This window comes from Pleurodeles waltl, chromosome 5 (genome assembly GCF_031143425.1).
Source record: "Pleurodeles waltl isolate 20211129_DDA chromosome 5, aPleWal1.hap1.20221129, whole genome shotgun sequence".
Lineage (NCBI taxonomy): Eukaryota > Metazoa > Chordata > Amphibia > Caudata > Salamandridae > Pleurodeles > Pleurodeles waltl.
The window spans coordinates 93,065,006-93,084,050 of NC_090444.1; the positions used below are offsets into that span (position 1 = coordinate 93,065,006).

At 47.2% G+C, this 19,045-nt stretch overlaps 1 protein-coding gene across 2 annotated transcripts in view; it reads left to right on the forward strand.

The window, feature by feature from the left end:
- Positions 1-19,045, forward strand: part of LOC138295405 (dihydropyrimidinase-related protein 1-like) — a 141,627-nt gene that overhangs the window by 67,686 nt on the left and 54,896 nt on the right. For both annotated transcript variants that reach the window (XM_069233673.1, XM_069233674.1), the window contains exons 5-9: positions 2,175-2,236; positions 3,879-3,959; positions 6,284-6,352; positions 6,648-6,768; positions 9,907-10,063. In XM_069233673.1, the coding sequence (XP_069089774.1) occupies positions 2,175-2,236; positions 3,879-3,959; positions 6,284-6,352; positions 6,648-6,768; positions 9,907-10,063 (490 nt within the window). The remainder of the gene's footprint in view (positions 1-2,174; positions 2,237-3,878; positions 3,960-6,283; positions 6,353-6,647; positions 6,769-9,906; positions 10,064-19,045) is intronic.

The window sequence follows — 19,045 nt, forward strand, 5'->3', positions numbered from 1 at the left end:
CGTGACGATCTCTCTCAGCCCGTGACCCTGCGCCACGTGACGGGCCTAGGGCCAGGTGCCATCAGTCTGCAGGAAGTAATCGCCTGATTTGCTCTGTGCGTTCCTGTGCCTGTTGCAGATATCTGCGTTTAGTCTAAAGATCAGAAGTTTGAACCTTTCAGCAGGGTCATAGTAGACTTTCATCTTTCCAAGGTTGTTTCAATGAATACTGTTGAATCCGGTCTTTTGTAGCAACTGCTGCCAAAGAGAGGTGCTAATGGAGGGAACTGAGATGTGAACCTGAGATTTATTTTGACAAGAAAAGCCTGAAATGGAACACAGATGGTATTTTAAGTGTGGTTGTATAGCAGAATTCTGCCATTTGTATGGTCCATGGCACCTAACACTGTAGTTGTGTTTACTGTTTGGTTAAATTGTCATATATTGTTTAAACTTCTGCAAGTACAGTATAGACTAATTATTGGGTAATGATGTTTTAAATGCAGGGCCACTGGAAATATGCTGCTCTGTGGCTGAGGTCTTTTCTGTGTCATTATGGATTTTCTACACTTTCCACATAATCCATCACCTGACTCGTAATTTGCAGATAAAAAAAATGTTTCGTGCACAGACAAATAAAAAGTTCTTCAAACACTGCGACCCGAGTTGCTGAGCAGTGGCAGCCCCTTATACCGCAGAACTGGTAACATTTTGCTGATTGCTTCATCCAGATGTTAAACTGAACCTTTGCCCAGACAGTGTTTGCCAATGCTTGCTTACATTTATAAACAATAAAGTACATGAAGGCTTTGAAGCCTGAGTAAACAAGCACTGGAACAGAGACATGAATTTCTGCAACCGCTATCTCTGGCCATTCTAAGGCTGCAGATGTTCCTTAATGGCTTTATCACTAGGCGCTACAGTTGGCTGCCAATAGACCACATGGCGAAACTGCACGGATTCACTCTGGATTCCCACAGGAGTCCTTCTAAGGTGAATAAAGTGAAAGCCTGCTCGGAAACTCGACAGCCGCACTCTCTGGCCGGCCAGTGCCCCTTATCTGCCCTTTCTGCCCTACCCTATTACTTGTGGGTATCCTAACTCCCTCTTTGTGCTGTTCCATTCCTGCTGCCCTGCTTCTTCCTTGCCCCCCCCCCCCACCCCCCCCCCCCCCCCCCCATAGTCCCCCTGCACAAGTCCACCTCTTCCCCTAACACTCCAAACGAAAACACACGGGTAAAAGGCATCTTCATTTACACCCCCAGTAGCTCGAACTCTCACAAATGCGAGACCCTCTGCATTGCAAAGGCTTGTTATAGAGAGCGATGGGCGGTCCCACCCTATAGAGAGCGAGGGGTGGTCCCACCCCTGTGTTCAGTAATAAGGATTCTGCATCGAGAATTCACTCTGAAGTCATTGCAGAGAAAGCGCTGTTCCCACTGAGACCCAGGGATATTACTTTTTATGAAAAGTTTAACTTAACTAATTCTCCAGCATTGGTTGTGTTTTTGTTTACATTTGGACAGAAAGAAAGAGTGCGTTTAAAGCGCATCAAGATAACACTTTCAGAGTCAATAAATACTCAACCTGCGGCATCCAACTTGTCCATATTACCTGGAGTGAGGAATGAATGTGAGGCACATTTCGTGCTATCTCCGTGGCTACTCAATAGGTTAACATATATGTGATACTGTGCTGATCACTGATGCACATACTTAGAAATAGAACCGCACCCCTCCTACACAAAATATATGAACCCTTTGTACGTCGTAAGAATAAACTTAGTTATGCTTTCTTTAGCATGCCGAGCTGCACCATGTGTGGGGGGGGGGGGGGTGGGGGGGTGCTATTACACACTTAATTAAACCACTGGACACCTACGAGTGAAAACGGCTTGCTCATAAAATGTTAAATCTTAGTAGTGTACATTTATAAAAAAAAAAGAAAAATGTTGTGTGATTGCCAGCTCCAACACTTGTCTATTATTATTTCATAAAATAAAAAGATTAACCAGAATGTGCACAAGATCATGCCTCAAGTATGTAGTTTAAACTGTGTTTATTCAAGGTTGATATCAGCCATATAAATATATTCATGCTTATTGGTTAATTCATAGAAAGTGCTCACTGATGTATAGAAGTGCATGAAGTTGTAAATTAGAGGCATTCATTTACTACTACTATGCTTTTGAACAGGTGTCACCTCCTTCCAAGTGTACATGGCATACAAAGATCTGTACCAGATGTCGGACAGCCAGGTAGAGTATTCCTCAGGATGCCCATCTCCGCAGCCGATGGGTGTGTGGTGTCTAGAATATTGTACTACTGTGCATTGTTTGGGAGGGAGGGTGATGGGATGCGAGCGGAGGTGATTGACTGAGGATACGTAGCCTGGTCCGACACACCATATTTTAAGTAGTTGTGAAAATAAATTACATCCACTTGGGACTTCTTCCAAAACTGACAGAATTCTCCCCTGCCCTTTCCCTCTCTTAATGTGGGTGGAGCAGCCTCAGGCGTGACCATTGCCAGTATCTGCAGGCTCAGGGCCCGATTCAAAAACGTAAGCTTACACTTTTGGGTAATTTGATGTTTTTTGTGGTATTCACTAACTGCAAGTTAATAGCAAGTTTACGACTGTGGAGACCCAGCAGTTGGGGGCAGAGAACTCCTCACATTTAAAGATAGGATAGGTCTGTCTTGTTATCTACGGAGTTCTCCATTCTGACTGCAACGTCTCCACATTTGTAAACTTACTATTAACTTGTAGTTTGTGAATACAAAAAAAAGTAAACTTACACAAAAGTGTAAGTTTACAAAGTTTACGTTTGTGAATCATGCCCTAGACGCTGATAAGAAGGTTATCCAGCTATTGTAGGCTTTTCAGTCTGACATGATTTTTGGTGGCACCTTCTCTGTGCATCCACCATGTGAGCCATCTTGTGCCAGATGTGCTTGGAGAAAGCTCCCCACACCTCAGGGACAATTTTTATACCTTATATACAGTATACCCCTAGTTTGGGGTAAGATCATGTTCCCAGTACCCACAACTTTGAGACTTCCATTCCATCATGCCACAAAGGCATGGTTTTACCAGGAAGAGTCTCCTTGGATCTGGGTAGAAGTCTGTTTGGGGAAAACCTCTAGCTAGAAGTTATATTTATATGGGATGGACTTTATTCTGCTGGTGTGACACCACATAGGTGGTTAGCGTGCCACCAACCAACAGTCTCAGTTTCTTTCACAGCAGCTGAAGAATCCGGTGATTGGTACCCTAGTGGTTACATCAAGCTTAGCTTGATCATTTGTGGCCAAACTCAATCTTACACAGCTATTGGTAGAGCACCACTTCCTTGAAACATCAGAGTACCATATACTACCAGGTGCAGCTTCACAAGGACTTGAGACACATCCGTGCATGCTCCACACATTGGGAGCAGCAACAATGCAAAGAAATCTTTGGATGTTTTTAAAAATGCCTGAGTTCAAAGGGGTTTATGTTATATAGAATGAAACAATAAACTCAGTCCAAAAGAGCGTTAGGGTCACTTTTGCACAAGCGCAGACTTAAGTAATTGTGCCCCAAACGTTGCCATTTTGTGCATGGACCCCACTTTATTTAATGGGACCCCTAAAGCTTGCCCGGGCAGAATCATAGAGAAGTGCATGATCTGGTAGATATGCACACTGGTGCAGTTTATAGTGGATTGGGGCGAAATATTGTATTAACTGTCTGTAGGCGCTGCTGTAAAAACTAGAAATACATAAATTAAAAAAAAATAGTCAGTTAAAATTAAAAGCTGAAGTTTACTGGCAAAGATTTGGTAAAAAAAAGTGCACGAACTGAGTACTTTGAACTAATGAATGTATTTTTAATTTCCCCTACTTTTGCTCTTTCAGTTGTATGAAGCATTTACTTTTCTAAAAGGACTTGGCGCTGTAATCCTAGTTCATGCTGAAAATGGAGATTTGATAGCTCAGGTAAGTGAACAGGATGCTTCGAATTTAAAACCTCATGGGCTGAGAGAGTGGCAGATATTCTAATTAAAAACATTTGTAGCTACTGTGTGAGTAAATCCATCAAATGTAGCCTGGCATGCCTGGATCAAATAGGCATGCACAGCATCCACAGTCAGTGGCCAGTAACCTTCCACGTTCAATTCAGGGTCTGTAAAACACATCTTGGAGAACCCCCATACCAGTGACTAATTTGCGGAGAAGTTTCACACCAGTAGGTGAACTGATTTGTGTGCACCAGAACATCATCGAAGTGCCTGCAATCATGTCTGTTTTGCTTCATGCAGTGGTGAGATAGTTGTACATTTTGGATTAACCAACCACTGCTGCTGCAGCACTGTTGGTAATTGTGACTGACACACCTATTTTATTTCAAGAATGCCACTGTTATCACACAAGGGGCATTTTCATCAGTGCCCCACGAATCCTCTCCTAGTCCTGCCACATCACCCAGGGAGGATTAGGGATTTGAGCGAGAGTGGTCCAGGACGCCTCTCACCTGTGGTTCGCAAGCAACCATTCACCAATGTGGGTTCGGATATGTGGTCTGACGTTGGGTTGGCCGGATTTAGGGCCTTATTTACAGTATGGCGGACGCAGTATTCTGTTACAAATACAACACACTACGCTGCACACACAAGTCTTGGCACACCTGCCCGATTTATGGATGGTCGAAATGTAGGGCCAGATGTATCAAATGTTTTTACCCATTCTGTGTCTATGGGAAAAAAGTGTTCATACATATGGCCCGTAATCTTTTCGTTGATGTAGCCCCAATTGGCTCCTCTGAGGGCCCGATGGAGTAGGAGCAGACGGGGGATAGGCATCCCCACCATCTGCCCTATTTCAGGTGAATGTGAGGTCCCTGACGATCATTAATGTTTTGCTTTTCTAAAATAAACTTCTATTTGGGAGTTTGTTAATAAAAAAATCTTAAAAGTTTGGTGGGCAGCCGTCAAAGCTGTCGGCAGCCGTCCATCAAACGTGTTGCAGGATGAAGGGAACTGCTGTGAGGGGATTCCTCTCAACACTGAGAGATGACAGCTGGACCTGTGGTCATCTTTAAATATGGGCAGTCTGTCAAGGTGGTGAAGGTAATCCCCTCTGCCACCCTGAGAGACAGAGTATCATCCACTAAAGTCTAAATCAGACCCATAGATTCAGTACATCAACAAAATAATTAGGAGCTTTTAAGTGGACTCGTCCCAGCACAGTTCATTTCATTCATTTCTAGTACTTGCAGCTTGTTTCCTTTCTAAAATACTGACTACATGTACCAGAATGCAAATGATGGAACAACACTGGGCAAGCTACTTACACCATAGATTAAAACAACTTGGGATCTAGCCACCTCTTCATGAATGGGGAATGCAATCGTTTGAACCAAATGTCAAAATACAACCTATGTTCTGGTCTTTCTTTCCTATGCAAACCCAGCTGATGAGCAATGGCCCACTATATATAGCAAAGGGGCTGGCATAGGAATCGCATCAGGGAAAGGGCTGAAATGGTCAGGATGGTATCTACAGTGGCAGTGGCAGTGGGGAGTGACCTCCCAAGAAAACCTTTGGATTCTGCACATATTGCTTTACAAATTAAGCATGACCGTTCGCATGACCCAATAGAATCAAAACAGCTGAAACGTGGCAGTTTATGTGTAAGCTGTGTGTGCTATTGTTACAGGAAAACCTTTTTGTGACCTGCTTGTTATACACCTGCATCCTGCCTAACAAACGTCCTCATATGCATAGGACCGGCCCCCCTGCAGCAGTAAGGTTAATTTGTGCGTTGGTGCGTTCCGCTAAAAGGTCTCTGCCTCTGATTTGACCTTGTAACCTGCAGAAAGATGTTGTCTGGATCTTACCACTTGTTGTCCTTTAAATACATAGTCCTTGTATGGCCAGCAATCCTATAAAGGTATTCCCCATTTCAGGAACACAAACAATATTGAACAGAAGAGACTTATCTGTGCCTCTGCTCTGTAGAATGCTGGGTCCTCTTTGTCACATTCTTTCTCTTACGTCTATATAATCCATAGATACATATTTTTTCTGTACTGTGTGAGTCACGTACCTCACAATTGTAAGCAAATGCATACATTTTGCATATGCAATTTTAAAGAACACTTGTCAGTGTGGGCCACAGGCCGACTGCCTTTGCAATGGACTGTCATTGCCCCATGCAGGTCATTACATCCAGCGGTACCATGTCTAGAGTAAGAGAATCTTATTTCTGGCACACAATTTGTGAATTACCATAGTTTTGAATTTTGATTTGTTTGTATTTAGGAGCAAAAGCGAATTCTACAGATGGGAATTACCGGCCCGGAGGGACACGCATTGAGTAGACCAGAGGAGGTAATGTTTTTCTGTAGTCTTTGTTTTTTCTACGAAATGTGTGTAGCAATATGTTGCCTGAGAACGTTTCTAGGGCACATTGTATAAGAGGCACCTCTTTACCTGGTACTTGCATGAGATTGGGTTGCACCGCTGCCCCATCTGTGTTACCAAAGCAAATGTTTTCACCACACAAGATTTTCAATCAATGAAATTTAAATGCTTGTTTGCTAATGTGTCAGTTCTTTCTGGGAGTCTTGTCATTTTTTGATAAAAATGAGCAGTACCAAACTATTGATGGTTCTTCCCTTCTCAGCTGGAAGCTGAAGCTGTGTACCGAGCCATCATGATCGCCAGGCGCGTAAACTGTCCCATCTACTTCACCAAGGTGATGAGTAAGAGCGCGGCGGACGTCATCGCTCACGCAAGAAAAAAAGGTACCGCCTTACTTCCTGTCCGGAAGCCTCCAGTACAGGGATACTTTAGCATGAAAGTCTAAATTTGAACTGGACCCTGATTTATGAATTCATTTATTGGAGAATAAATTCAGGAGGACCAGAACCTGCTGCTTTAGGCAATTTTGGTTAATATCAATATAGTTGCTAAGAGCACTATAAGATTTATGACTTAGTAACTGCAGTGATTCACAGATGCCATGTATAATACAAACTTGTCATTTTTAATTTTCTGCAACAGGGTATCTGAGGCAGGTTCACAGAATCGCTTGCCATATCCTATTCTGCAGCCATTCATTTCGTTACTGCCTCTGTCCTTTAGAAAATATGAATACATTTGGGTGAGGTCAGGAGTAAGGAGTGTTGTGGCTGCAGACTCTCTTCTCTGTCTTATTTTAAGAGGGCCAGAACCTCCAGGGTAAGTTAGGATCAGTGGCATAACACAAATTGGTGGGGGGGCCCAGGCAGAATGTGAGGAGGATACAGAGGGTCTCACACATATATTAATTGGCTTTTGGCTGAATGAGATTCCCTGAAGAGCTGGGTCCCCATGAAGGGTTGAGCTCCTCCTGCAACGCAGACGCTGCAGGGGCCTGTGTTATGTGCCTGCCTTTGCTTTCATTTCTATCTTTTTCTTCCTTTCTTCCCCTCTTCCCTACTTTATTCCCTGTCTTGTTATACTCTTAAATGCCCTTTCTGCTCTCCCCTTAGTGGCCTCACGGTCCTGTTTCATCTCATCTGTGCTGTTTTTCTTGTTCTTCCGATCTCCTCCAATGTTCTGAGGCAGCAAGAGCCACAAAGGCACCTTTTTGCTGGGCCCTTTCCACCAGCCATACTAAATCAAAACATTTTTGCAGGTTTGTAATTTTATGTTCAGCAAACACAGCAGTTACCTGAAGCTGGCAACTGTTTTGCTTATTGTTCTTCACTGCATTTAGTTTGCAGCAGACCTGAGGACCCCACTGCTAGATCGGGGACCCTAGCGCCCCCCCCCCCAGCACTGTAGGGGCTGCGGTGCCCTGTGGTACGCTGCTGGGCAGGAGGGTGGTGCGCTTGCTAGCTTGAGATGGCACCAGCTCACGTCTCCACATCACCAGTGCTCAGGTATTCCTGTGGGATTACTCGAAACCCTGCAGAGGTAGTGGTGGCCCCCCCTCCCCCAACACACTATGAGGAACTGTGATTATCTTTATGATAATTTTCCTTGGGGTGGGCCATCAATCACCTTGCAAAATGGAAATCCCTGAAGTTTCCACACCGGTGAAACATATGCATAGCGTACCCCAATTCCTTTTTTCCAATGGCGTACCCAGGGAAGGCAATCTTAAGGATTACCACGGTTCTTTAGTTCCTCTGGATCCTTGAAAACAGTGCTTAATTTGTGCTTGCTGTTTCCGGTGCTGAGTACCAGCACTTATTTTTGAGGGCCCGGGCTTATTCTTCTGCCTCAAGCATTTACTGCGAGCAAAAGACACATATGGGAAAGACGAGGAAGGGAAAAACGAAAAAGTGTCACAAAGAGAGAAAGCAGAAAGCTGCAAGAGTGAGCTGAAGGGGCAGGAAGTGGCTTTGTATGGATTAAAGAGGCCCGAGATGGCTTCAGGATTACGCTGCCTCAGTATTCCGTGTTCACACATTTAATTGCAGCAGCTGCATGTTTAAGAGGGGGGCTTTCGGCACCGGCACCTTTTTATTCACAAATTAAGCACTGCTTGAAAACCCCCCAAACTCCACATACTGCTTTGAATGCAGTGCAGTGCGGAATGAAACCCGGAGGTTCCCCAGACCTCAGTAGATTTGCATTAGATTAGTTTCCACCAGACAGCTCAGCGTAGCTGTCAGTGGGAGAAGGGAGCAACGCCGCGCTGATGCCCTCCACTTCACTGCCACTCTCCTGCTGCATCATGGCTGCTCCTTGCAAACGGGTGGAATTACACTGGCAGCGCTGCTGGAGTCTGGCGTGGTTTTGAGGGGGATTAGGCCTGGGTGGAGAGACTGTCTCCACCCATGTTTAAATTGACTCCAAATGTGAGTGCTTATGTAGCATACCTTTGGCCTCTGGAGTTGTGCTTAGTTATTAAGTGTCCTTTGTTCTGTAATGGGTTATGTACTAGCAGGCAGTAATCTCAGTTACTGCTCAGGTATAGCTGCTGCTCTTTATGAACAATAAAACACACCTAGGCCTGACCCTTACATCCATAAAGAACCTGGGTATGCAATACACACAGAACAGGGGCTCCTAAGGTTTTATTTATGATGCTTATGCCTGGGACGCCTCCTACCTATGCTTCCCCATTGGAACTAAACCTGGAAAGCACAGTATTGGTTCAAAGTGCCTAGAGTCCTACTTAAGTGATCTAAACTGAATAAAGATAAATACAAACGGCGGAGTCAAGGTCGGCCTCTGGGGTTCATGTGAAATAATCCGATGGCTACCACATTTCCAGGCCTTGTGTATATTCATATTTTGACAGCGCCTTCCTACTCTCCATAACCTGTATGGAAACAGTTAGTTTGTTAGCTGACATGCTGGAGTTTTCTGCCAGTAGGGCCTTAAAGCAGTACAAAGGTGCTCCCCTTGTCATGACAGTTTCTAATTTTTAACACATGATTCACAATTACTATGCACAAACATTGTTATTCTTATGAAAATGTGAAAGAAAAGCCCCATTTTAAAATGGTGCTGTGCCAGAAATCGAACACTGAAGACCAGGGTGCTGTCATTTCTTATAGCCGACTCCCAGGAACCAGCAGCCCCCCCTCCCCCAGACCTCCAACACAGTCGGCTCCATGCATCACTATGGGCATTTTGAGAATTCTACATGCACCTCATAAAACACAACATGATATGTCATGTGTGATAATACTGCTAGCGTTGCACATTAGGGAAAACACCCACAAACATCCTCTGCTGTCTGAGAAATTGCTGTTTTTGGTGCAAAACAGTAACAATTCACACACACTATGGTGGCACAGATTCTGTAATAAGGTTTTAAGTCTAGCACCCATTTCTGATGTGTCTTTTTGAAAAGCTGTATTCCTTTGGTCTCATTTGTGCAATAACTAGTGCACATTCCATCATAAAGATTAATAGCGCTCAGTTTTTTTTTTTTTAAATAGGCACATTGGTATTTGGGGAACCAATCACTGCCAGTCTTGGAACAGATGGAACACATTATTGGAGCAAAAACTGGGCCAAGGCTGCATCCTTTGTGACATCACCACCTCTGAGCCCGGACCCCACGACACCGGATTACCTGAACTCCCTACTGGCATGGTAAGATTTGTCATTGCATGATGTGTCATTATTCTCCAAATACATGTGTTAGCATGATACCTTGATAAGATAACCAGGTGATTCCATGTCATTCAGAATGCACTGGGTTCTTCAAAGAAAACCCAGGTCTGGGGGATGCGATCCCTCACAACATGGAGTTGAGACATATTTTTTTTTTAACTTTATTTGATCCAACCTATCAGCATCTGCACATGGGGTTATGGCAAATTTGGGAGGTGTACTCATAATTGACAATCGAGATTCATATGGTTCCTCCTGATTAAAAATGCACTGTCCTTACTTTCAATTACCGACTGTGTTGTAAATACTACAGCATATTTACCAAGCAAGCAGTGGGCATTGCCACCTCTGGGGTAACGAGACAGTGCTGGTGGAGCCTGGCATTGGTAGCAATAGGTTTTTCGAAGCTATGTGATTGGCGTGTTGAAAGGGTGATTGCTTTCTAGTTCATCTTTCATCACAGGGTGGCTTTGCTACGCAGCACAACACAACATTGCTCAGTGGTTATTTCCACGTGATCAGAGTTTGTATTGCTCATAGGTTACTTTCAGTTTTGCACATTAGCTCATTACTCTAAGGTTGCTTCCTGAGTAGGAGGATGTCCCATTGCTCATATGCTGCTTCACGTGTAGTAGTATGTCCTATTGCTCGTGTATTGCTTTGCATTTTTTTTATTTTTATTTATTTATTTATTTTTAAGAGTTTTCTATAGCGCTAGCAAGACCGAGAGGGTAACAGAGCGCTTTACAGCATGACAGGAAGTAAACATAAGAATAAACATGATAAACATAAGAATAAACATAAGAAACACAACAAGTCAAGAGTCATTTTGTACAATGGGGGTACAAGTGGGTTCTCACGGATAGAAGGGTGGCAGTTCGGGGAAGGGGGGGTGGAGAGGGAGAGACCCTTATTAATGAGAGGGGTGGTTTAGGAGGAATTCTTTCAGTAGTTTCTTAAAGGACAGGTGGGAGGTGTTAGATCTGATGTGGATGGGTAAGGAGTTCCATATTCTCGGAGCGTTGTTAGAGAATGAGCATGATCGAGTTTTTTGCTTGTTGGGTTTCGGAAGGAGGAGGAGGAGAGAGTTTGTGCTTCTCAGAGATCTGGTTTGACCAGCTTTCACTAGCTTGTTAGCGAGGTATTCAGGTTTTCCAGTGTGAAGGGCTTTGTGTGTCAGGCAGGCAGTGCGGAACAGGCAGCGGGCCTCAATCGAGAGCCATTTCAGGTTCTTCAGGGCTGGGGAGATGTGGTCAAATTTGTTAGTTCCTGTCACTAGTCTAGCTGCTGCATGAAGAGTGGACCTCATAGGGGCGAGTCGGGATTTGGCCGTGCCAGTGAGGATAGAGATCCCATAGTCTAGTCTTGAGAGTGCCAGTGCTTGAGTGGCCTGTTTGAGGTCATCGTGGGGTATGAAGGATTTGATTTTGTGAAGAAGTTTAAGGCTGCGGAAGGCATTATTAGCGTTTGACTTAATATGGTCCTGCAAGGTCAGGTCAGAGTCCAGAGAGATTCCCAGGGATTTGACCGTGGTAGATGGGGAGAGAGTGCATTTAAGGGCGTCAATAGATTTTAGCCATTCTTGCAGTTGAGGAAGCTGGTTAGATTTCGAGAGGAGGAGTATTTCCGTCTTTTCATGATTGAGTTTGAGGTGGTTATGAGAGAGCCAGCAAAGGGCTTCTTTAAGGGTATTGTTCAGGTGGTGGATGTCATCTAAGGAAGATAGTTCAATATAGAGTTGCGTGTCATCCGCATAGAGGTGGAAGGGGATATTAGCTCGGGTGAGGATAGTGGTAAGAGGGTCCATGTAGATGTTGAAGAGGGTTGGAGAGAGGACAGAACCCTGGGGGACCCCTCTGGTAATGGGGGAGGTGGGCGAGGTCGAGTTTAGAAGCTTTACTAGTTGTGTACGGTTTTGTAGGAAGGAGGAAAACCAGCGGAGGACAGTGCCTTCAATGCCTACTCTCTTTTGGAGGGAGTCGAGAAGGAGTTTATGGTCGACAGTGTCAAAGGCTGCTGTAAGATCAAGGAGAATGAGTAGGCAGGGTCTGTCAGAGTCAAGAGAGATGAGGAGGTCATCTACAATGTTGAGGATGGCGGATTCAGTGCTGCAGCCTTTCCTGAAGCCAGATTGAAGAGGGTTTAGGAGGCTGTTGGAGTCAATATGTTGGGTTAATTGTTGGAGAGCACATTTTTCGAGAATTTTGGCCAGGAAGGGAAGGTTGGAGACAGGTCTGTAGTTGTGGAGGTTGTTCGGGTCTGCTCCTGGTTTCTTCAAAATTGGCGTGATTTGGCCTAGTTTTAGGCAGTCAGGGAACACGCCAGTCTGAAGGGAGCTATTGATGATCATTGTCCAAGTAGGGGAGAGGGACTGGTGGAGTTTTTTTGCCAAGGAGGAAGGGAGGGGGTCAGCTAGGTGGGAGGAGGTTTTAGAGGAGGACATGAGTTTGGAGACCGATGCGACCAGGTGGGGAGAGTGATCTCGGTTAGGGGGGAAGAGTTGTCGGAGGGGTATAGAGTGGGGGTAAGATTGACAGTGGATGGGAGGAGGGGCACAATGTTGGGGGGAGAGTCCCTTGCTAAAGAACGTTCAATCTCAGTGATTTTATCGTTGAAGAAGTTGGCAAAGTTAACGCAGGTGGTCTCAGTGGTGGGTAAGGGGTTGGGAGTAGGTTTGGTCGTTTGTTGTTTAACGATGTTAAAGAGCTCTTTCGGACGGTTTTTGGCTCTGTCAAGGTGTAAGGAAATGCCTCCTTGGCATGGTTGCCCCCTGACTTTTTGCCTTTGCTGATGCTATGTTTACAATTGAAAGTGTGCTGAGGCCTGCTAACCAGGCCCCAGCACCAGTGTTCTTTCCCTAACCTGTACTTTTGTATCCACAATTGGCAGACCCTGGCATCCAGATAAGTCCCTTGTAACTGGTACTGCTAGTACCAAGGGCCCTGATGCCAAGGAAGGTCTCTAAGGGCTGCAGCATGTCTTATGCCACCCTGGAGACCTCTCACTCAGCACAGACACACTGCTTGCCAGCTTGTGTGTGCTAGTGAGAACAAAACGAGTAAGTCGACATGGCACTCCCCTCAGGGTGCCATGCCAGCCTCTCACTGCCTATGCAAGTATAGGTCAGTCACCCCTCTAGCAGGCCTTACAGCCCTAAGGCAGGGTGCACTATACCATAGGTGAGGGTACCAGTGCATGAGCATGGTACCCCTACAGTGTCTAAACAAAACCTTAGACATTGTAAGTGCAGGGTAGCCATAAGAGTATATGGTCTGGGAGTTTGTCAAACACGAACTCCACAGCACCATAATGGCTACACTGAAAACTGGGAAGTTTGGTATCAAACTTCTCAGCACAATAAATGCACACTGATGCCAGTGTACATTTTATTGCAAAATACACCCCAGAGGGCACCTTAGAGGTGCCCCCTGAAACTTAACCGACTGTCTGTGTAGGCTGACTAGTTCCAGCAGCCTGCCACACTAGAGACATGTTGCTGGCCCCATGGGGAGAGTGCCTTTGTCACTCTGAGGCCAGTAACAAAGCCTGCACTGGGTGGAGATGCTAACACCTCCCCCAGGCAGGAGCTGTAACACCTGGCGGTGAGCCTCAAAGGCTCACCCCTTTGTCACAGCACCGCAGGACACTCCAGCTAGTGGAGTTGCCCGCCCCCTCCGGCCCCGGCCCCCACTTTTGGCGGCAAGGCCGGAGAAAATAATGAGAATAACAAGGAGGAGTCACTGGCCAGTCAGGACAGCCCCTAAGGTGTCCTGAGCTGAGGTGACTCTAACTTTTAGAAATCCTCCATCTTGCAGATGGAGGATTCCCCCAATAGGATTAGGGATGTGACCCCCTCCCCTTGGGAGGAGGCACAACGAGGGTGTACTCACCCTCAGGGCTAGTAGCCATTGGCTACTAACCCCCCAGACCTAAACACGCCCTTAAATTTAGTATTTAAGGGCTCTCCCTGAACCTAGAAATTAGATTCCTGCAACAACAAGAAGAAGGACTGCCTAGCTGAAAACCCCTGCAGAGGAAGACCAGAAGACAACAACTGCCTTGGCTCCAGAAACTCACCGGCCTGTCTCCTGCCTTCCAAAGAACTCTGCTCCAGCGACGCCTTCCAAAGGGACCAGCGACCTCTGAATCCTCTGAGGACTGCCCTGCTTCGACGACGACAAGAAACTCCCGAGGACAGCAGACCTGCTCCAAAAAGACTGCAACTTTATCCAAAGGAGCAGCTTTAAAGAACCCTGCAATCTCCCCGCAAGAAGCGTGAGACTTGCAACACTGCACCCGGCGACCCCGACTCGGCTGGCGGAGGACCAACACCTCAGGGAGGACCCCCGGACTACTCTACGACTGTGAGTACCAAAACCTGTCCCCCCTGAGCCCCCACAGCGCCGCCTGCAGAGGGAATCCCGAGGCTTCCCCTGACCGCGACTCTCTGAAACCTAAGTCCCGACGCCTGGAAAAGACCCTGCACCCGCAGCCCCCAGGACCTGAAGGACCGGACTTTCACTGCAGAAGTGACCCCCAGGAGTCCCTCTCCTTTGCCCAAGTGGAGGTTTCCCCGAGGAAACCCCCCCTTACCTGCCTGCAGCGCTGAAGAGATCCCTTGATCTCTCATTGACTTCCATTGCGAACCCGACGCTTGTTCTAACACTGCACCCGGCCGCCCCCGCGCCGCTGAGGGTGAAATTTCTGTGTGGGCTTGTGTCCCCCCCGGTGCCCTACAAGACCCCTCTGGTCTGCCCTCCGAAGACGCGGGTACTTACCTGCTGGCAGACTGGAACCGGGGCACCCCCTTCTCTCCATTGCAGCCTATGCGTTTTGGGCACCACTTTGAACTCTGCACCTGACCGGCCCTGAGCTGCTGGTGTGGTAACTTTGGGGTTGCTCTGAACCCCCAACGGTGGGCTACCTTGGACCAAGAACTGAACCCTGTAAGTGCCTTACTTACCTGGTAAAACTAACAAAAACTTACCTCCCCCAGGAACTGTGAAAATTGCACTGTGTCCACTTTTGAAATAGCTATTTGTGAATAACTTGAAAAGTATACATGCAATTGAAATGATTCAAAGTTCCTAATGTACTTACCTGCAATACCTTTCAAACAAGATATTACATGTTAAATTTGAACCTGTGGTTCTTAAAATAAACTAAGAAAATATATTTTTCTATACAAAACCTATTGGCTTTATTTGTCTCTGAGTGTGTGTACCTCATTTATTGTCTATGTGTATGTACAACAAATGCTTAACACTACTCCTTGGATAAGCCTACTGCTCGACCACACTACCACAAAATAGAGCATTAGTATTATCTATTTTTACCACTATTTTACCTCTAAGGGGAACCCTTGGACTCTGTGCATGCTATTCCTTACTTTGAAATAGCACATACAGAGCCAACTTCCTACACAAGGGTATTCTGGAAGAAGGATCTTTTTTCATTATATATGTGTTTTTTGTACCTTCTCCGTGCACATCTGAGCTGATCTAAGTGGGTGGAGGAGGGGTCAGATCTCCAAAGTCTTTCCGTGGCTCTGAGTTGTCTTCTCTCAGAGTTGAGGTCATTGTTGAACCAAGCTCTAGATGGGATATTTCGCAGTTTTTTCAGTTTTAGAGGGGCAAGCTGATCCAATATGGTAGTTATAGTTGAATTGTAGTGGGTGGTTAAGTCCGTCGTGGAGAGGATGGTCGAGGGGGGGGAAGAAGAGAGGTGATTTTTTCTTCAAGGGTAGATAAGGGGATTTGGCTGACATTTCTTTTCCAACTAAAGGATTTTTGAGGATGGGGAGTGGGTTGGGGGATAAAGTTGAGATGGAAAAGGATGATGTGATGATCTGACCAGTCGACAGGAAGGATGTCAACGACCTTGAGGGAATCTTTATGTGCTATGATCGCATCTAGTATAGCACCTTTGCTGTGGGTTTGGCCCTTGCAGTGTTGAGAAAGGTTGTTGCTGTGAAGGAGGTCATGTAGGGATTGAATGAGTGCATTGTTCTCATCATTCCAGCGAAGGTTGAGATCGCCCAAGATGATAAAGTTGGGGTCAGAGAGGGAGCAGTGAGTTATTAGGTCAGCTAGGTGATCCGCAAAAGGTTGGGTATTACCCGGGGGGTGGTAGAGAAGGTGGAAGGACACCTTAGAGTTGGCGTTGGTCTTCAAGGAGGCGTTCAAGTGTTCACAGGAATTGAAAATGAGAGTTTCTTTGAAATCAATTTCTATGGTATTTTTGTGAATGATGGCAATACCTCCCCCCCGTCGGTTCTTTCTCTCTTTGTTGTAGATAGAGTAGCCGGGAGGGACAAGGGTGTCCAGGATTGGTTGAGAGAGTTCGGTTAGCCAGGTCTCTGTGATGAAGGCAATGTCAATGTTATGGCTGAGGATAGCGTCAGCAAGATCCGTAGCGTGTTTGACTGCTGATCTACAGTTGATGAGCATGCAGTTGGTGCGAGGATGGATCTTAGGCTCGGGATTGGAAGGGAGAGGGGGGATAATGACGAGTTGGGCAGGGAGTCTGGGAGAGGGAGGTTGTATATGCTGTCTCCTGAGACCGGTGATGACTAGAATGTTGGAGGGGGGGGGGGCGGTGTGGGGAGGGGGGGGTTATAGGAGAGAGCGAGAATGGTGGCTTCCTTATGGGATAGAGGAGGGCTGGTTCTTCTAGGTCTCGGGGTGTTACGAGGAAGGGGAATAGAGGGCCAGTGGGTGTACTGGGAAGAGTTGTTGGCCGATAGAAGCATGAGTGACTGGGTCGGCACAGGGGGGAACAGTGAATCAAGGCTTCTCGCTAGTTTGTTAATGCCTTGAGTGATGAGTTTTAGTTGGGATTCAAGGTTGGAGAGCCGTGAATTAATGTTGGTGGAGGGAGAGAAATTAGGGGTGAAGGAGTGGGAGGAAAAATTCTTCTTAGGAAGGGGCTGGGGGGATTGATTACGATGGGATATAGGATCATTGGGCAGAAGGTTAAGGGAGGCTGTTGAGGAGTGGGAGGGGTTAGAGTCGGAGTAAGGGTAAGGTGGGAAAGGGGAGGCAGGCTTGGTAAGAAAGTTACTACAGGTCAACAAGTTGGGTCTAGAGGAGATCCGGGGGAGAGGGTGGGAATGAGGGGCGATAGAGGGGGGGAGTCGAAGGGGGGTTCGGGGAGAGGAGAGGTGATGTGGGGGAGGATCAGGGGAGTAGAGGAGGAGGAGACAGGGAGGGCGTAGTAACTGGGGGTATTGAGGTTGCGGGAGTAAGAGGCATGATTAAGGTGAGAGGGGAAAGTGGGGATGGATGGGACAGACAGGGTGGGGTTGACGGCACTGGGAGCCGGGGGGGGGCAAGGGGTGGTGGTAAGGGGAGTAATGGGGGTGGGGAGGGGTGTCAAAGGGCTGGGGGTGGATTGGGGGGGAGGGAGTGTGGACTTAAGGGCAGGGAATAAGGATTCAAAGGCACGGAGGTTGGAGTCATTAGCTTGAATCATGATGGTTCCATTTCTGAAGATGGAGATGATGAGATTTCCCTGGAAAGCCGGGGAGCTGGAGATAGAGAGTTTGCAACCGTAAGGGATATTAGTAGACTTGAACGGGTGGAGGTGAGTAGTGAGGAGGGTGTTCCATTTAGCCGGGCGTCTAGTGAAGAAGATGAGATCAGTCTTTTTCGGGCCTTTATGAGCAGTAAAATAGGTGTCCACGAGAAGAAGCTCTGGATATTGCCTGGAAAGTTTGCGTTTGAAGTTTTTCAGCGCAGAGTTGGGAGAGGTGATTAGGGGGGGAAATGGAGAAGGAGTTGGGCCCATGGGGTTTGAGGAAGGGGGAAATGGAAGAGGAGGTGTATCCTGTGGGGGGCGACATCAGGAGGATGAGGACAACAGGAGGGCTACCCCAGGTTAGGGGTCTTCAGCGTCGGCACAGATGGTTGATGGGCAGCTCCTCATGGGTGATGACCGGAGATGGGGGCACCTCCAAGGCTGGGCCAGGGAAGGGGCTTTAGTAGACCAGCCCAGGTTGGGGGCCTTTAGGGGCGGTGTAGTCAGGCGGCTCCTCGCGGGTCAGAGTCGGGGGAGGAGATTCCTTAACCGTTGGAGCCAGAGATGAGACTCCGGGAGGTGGGAGTCTGGTCCTGCCTTAGACCCAGGCTGTTCAGGGCGGGCAGAACGCCCGTAGCCCGGCAGTGGGATCAGGGACGCAGAAGAATGCCCAATAGCCGTCTCAGTACATAAGGCGGTCGGGTAGGATCCCACGAGCATGAGCTGGCGAAAACAGCTCCTCAGAGGACGGGGCGAGAGCGGAGACTTAGACCAGTCTGACTCACCCGGCGGGACCAAAGACACTGAAAAGGATGCCCTCAGCTGCCAAAGAGCAAAGACAGATCACCTGCGGAGGGAGGCAAGGCTCTGGGAGAGCGGAGATCAGGTCCAGCATCAGTCTCATCCAGTGGGAGCAAAAATGGTGAGAAATGGTCACAGCTGCATCAGTGCAAAGGCAGCCCAACTGCGGGGACAGGCGAGGCCCAGGGGGACCTGGACGTCAATCAATAGTCAGTTCTCGCATGCAGGGCTCAAAGGCGTAAGCAACCCCCAAAAGACCATGTCCGAGTCAGGAGGTTCAAGGACGGTCAGTAGTAGAGGGGGGGGGGCACCAGAGGGAAGGAGGAGAATCAGGACTTACATAAAAAAAGAATGATCCCAACCCTCAAGAGCTTCTCGAGGTGCGTCCGTCGTGGCGGCCATCTTGTTAAAGCTGCCAGGATCAGCAGTGAAAATCATATACCCAGGGGGGGCACCCCAGAGGGCAAGGGGCTGACAGAGGGCCAGAAGGAGAGGCAGCTCGAAGTTGAAGGGAAACAGCGCCAGGGCGATATCGAGATTACAAGCCCGAAGGAGCAGTAGTATGCCACATTGCTGTTACATTTCGATTCCCACATTGTCTTCTGCAAGTGGATGCCACAGCTCTGATATTTCCCCCATAGC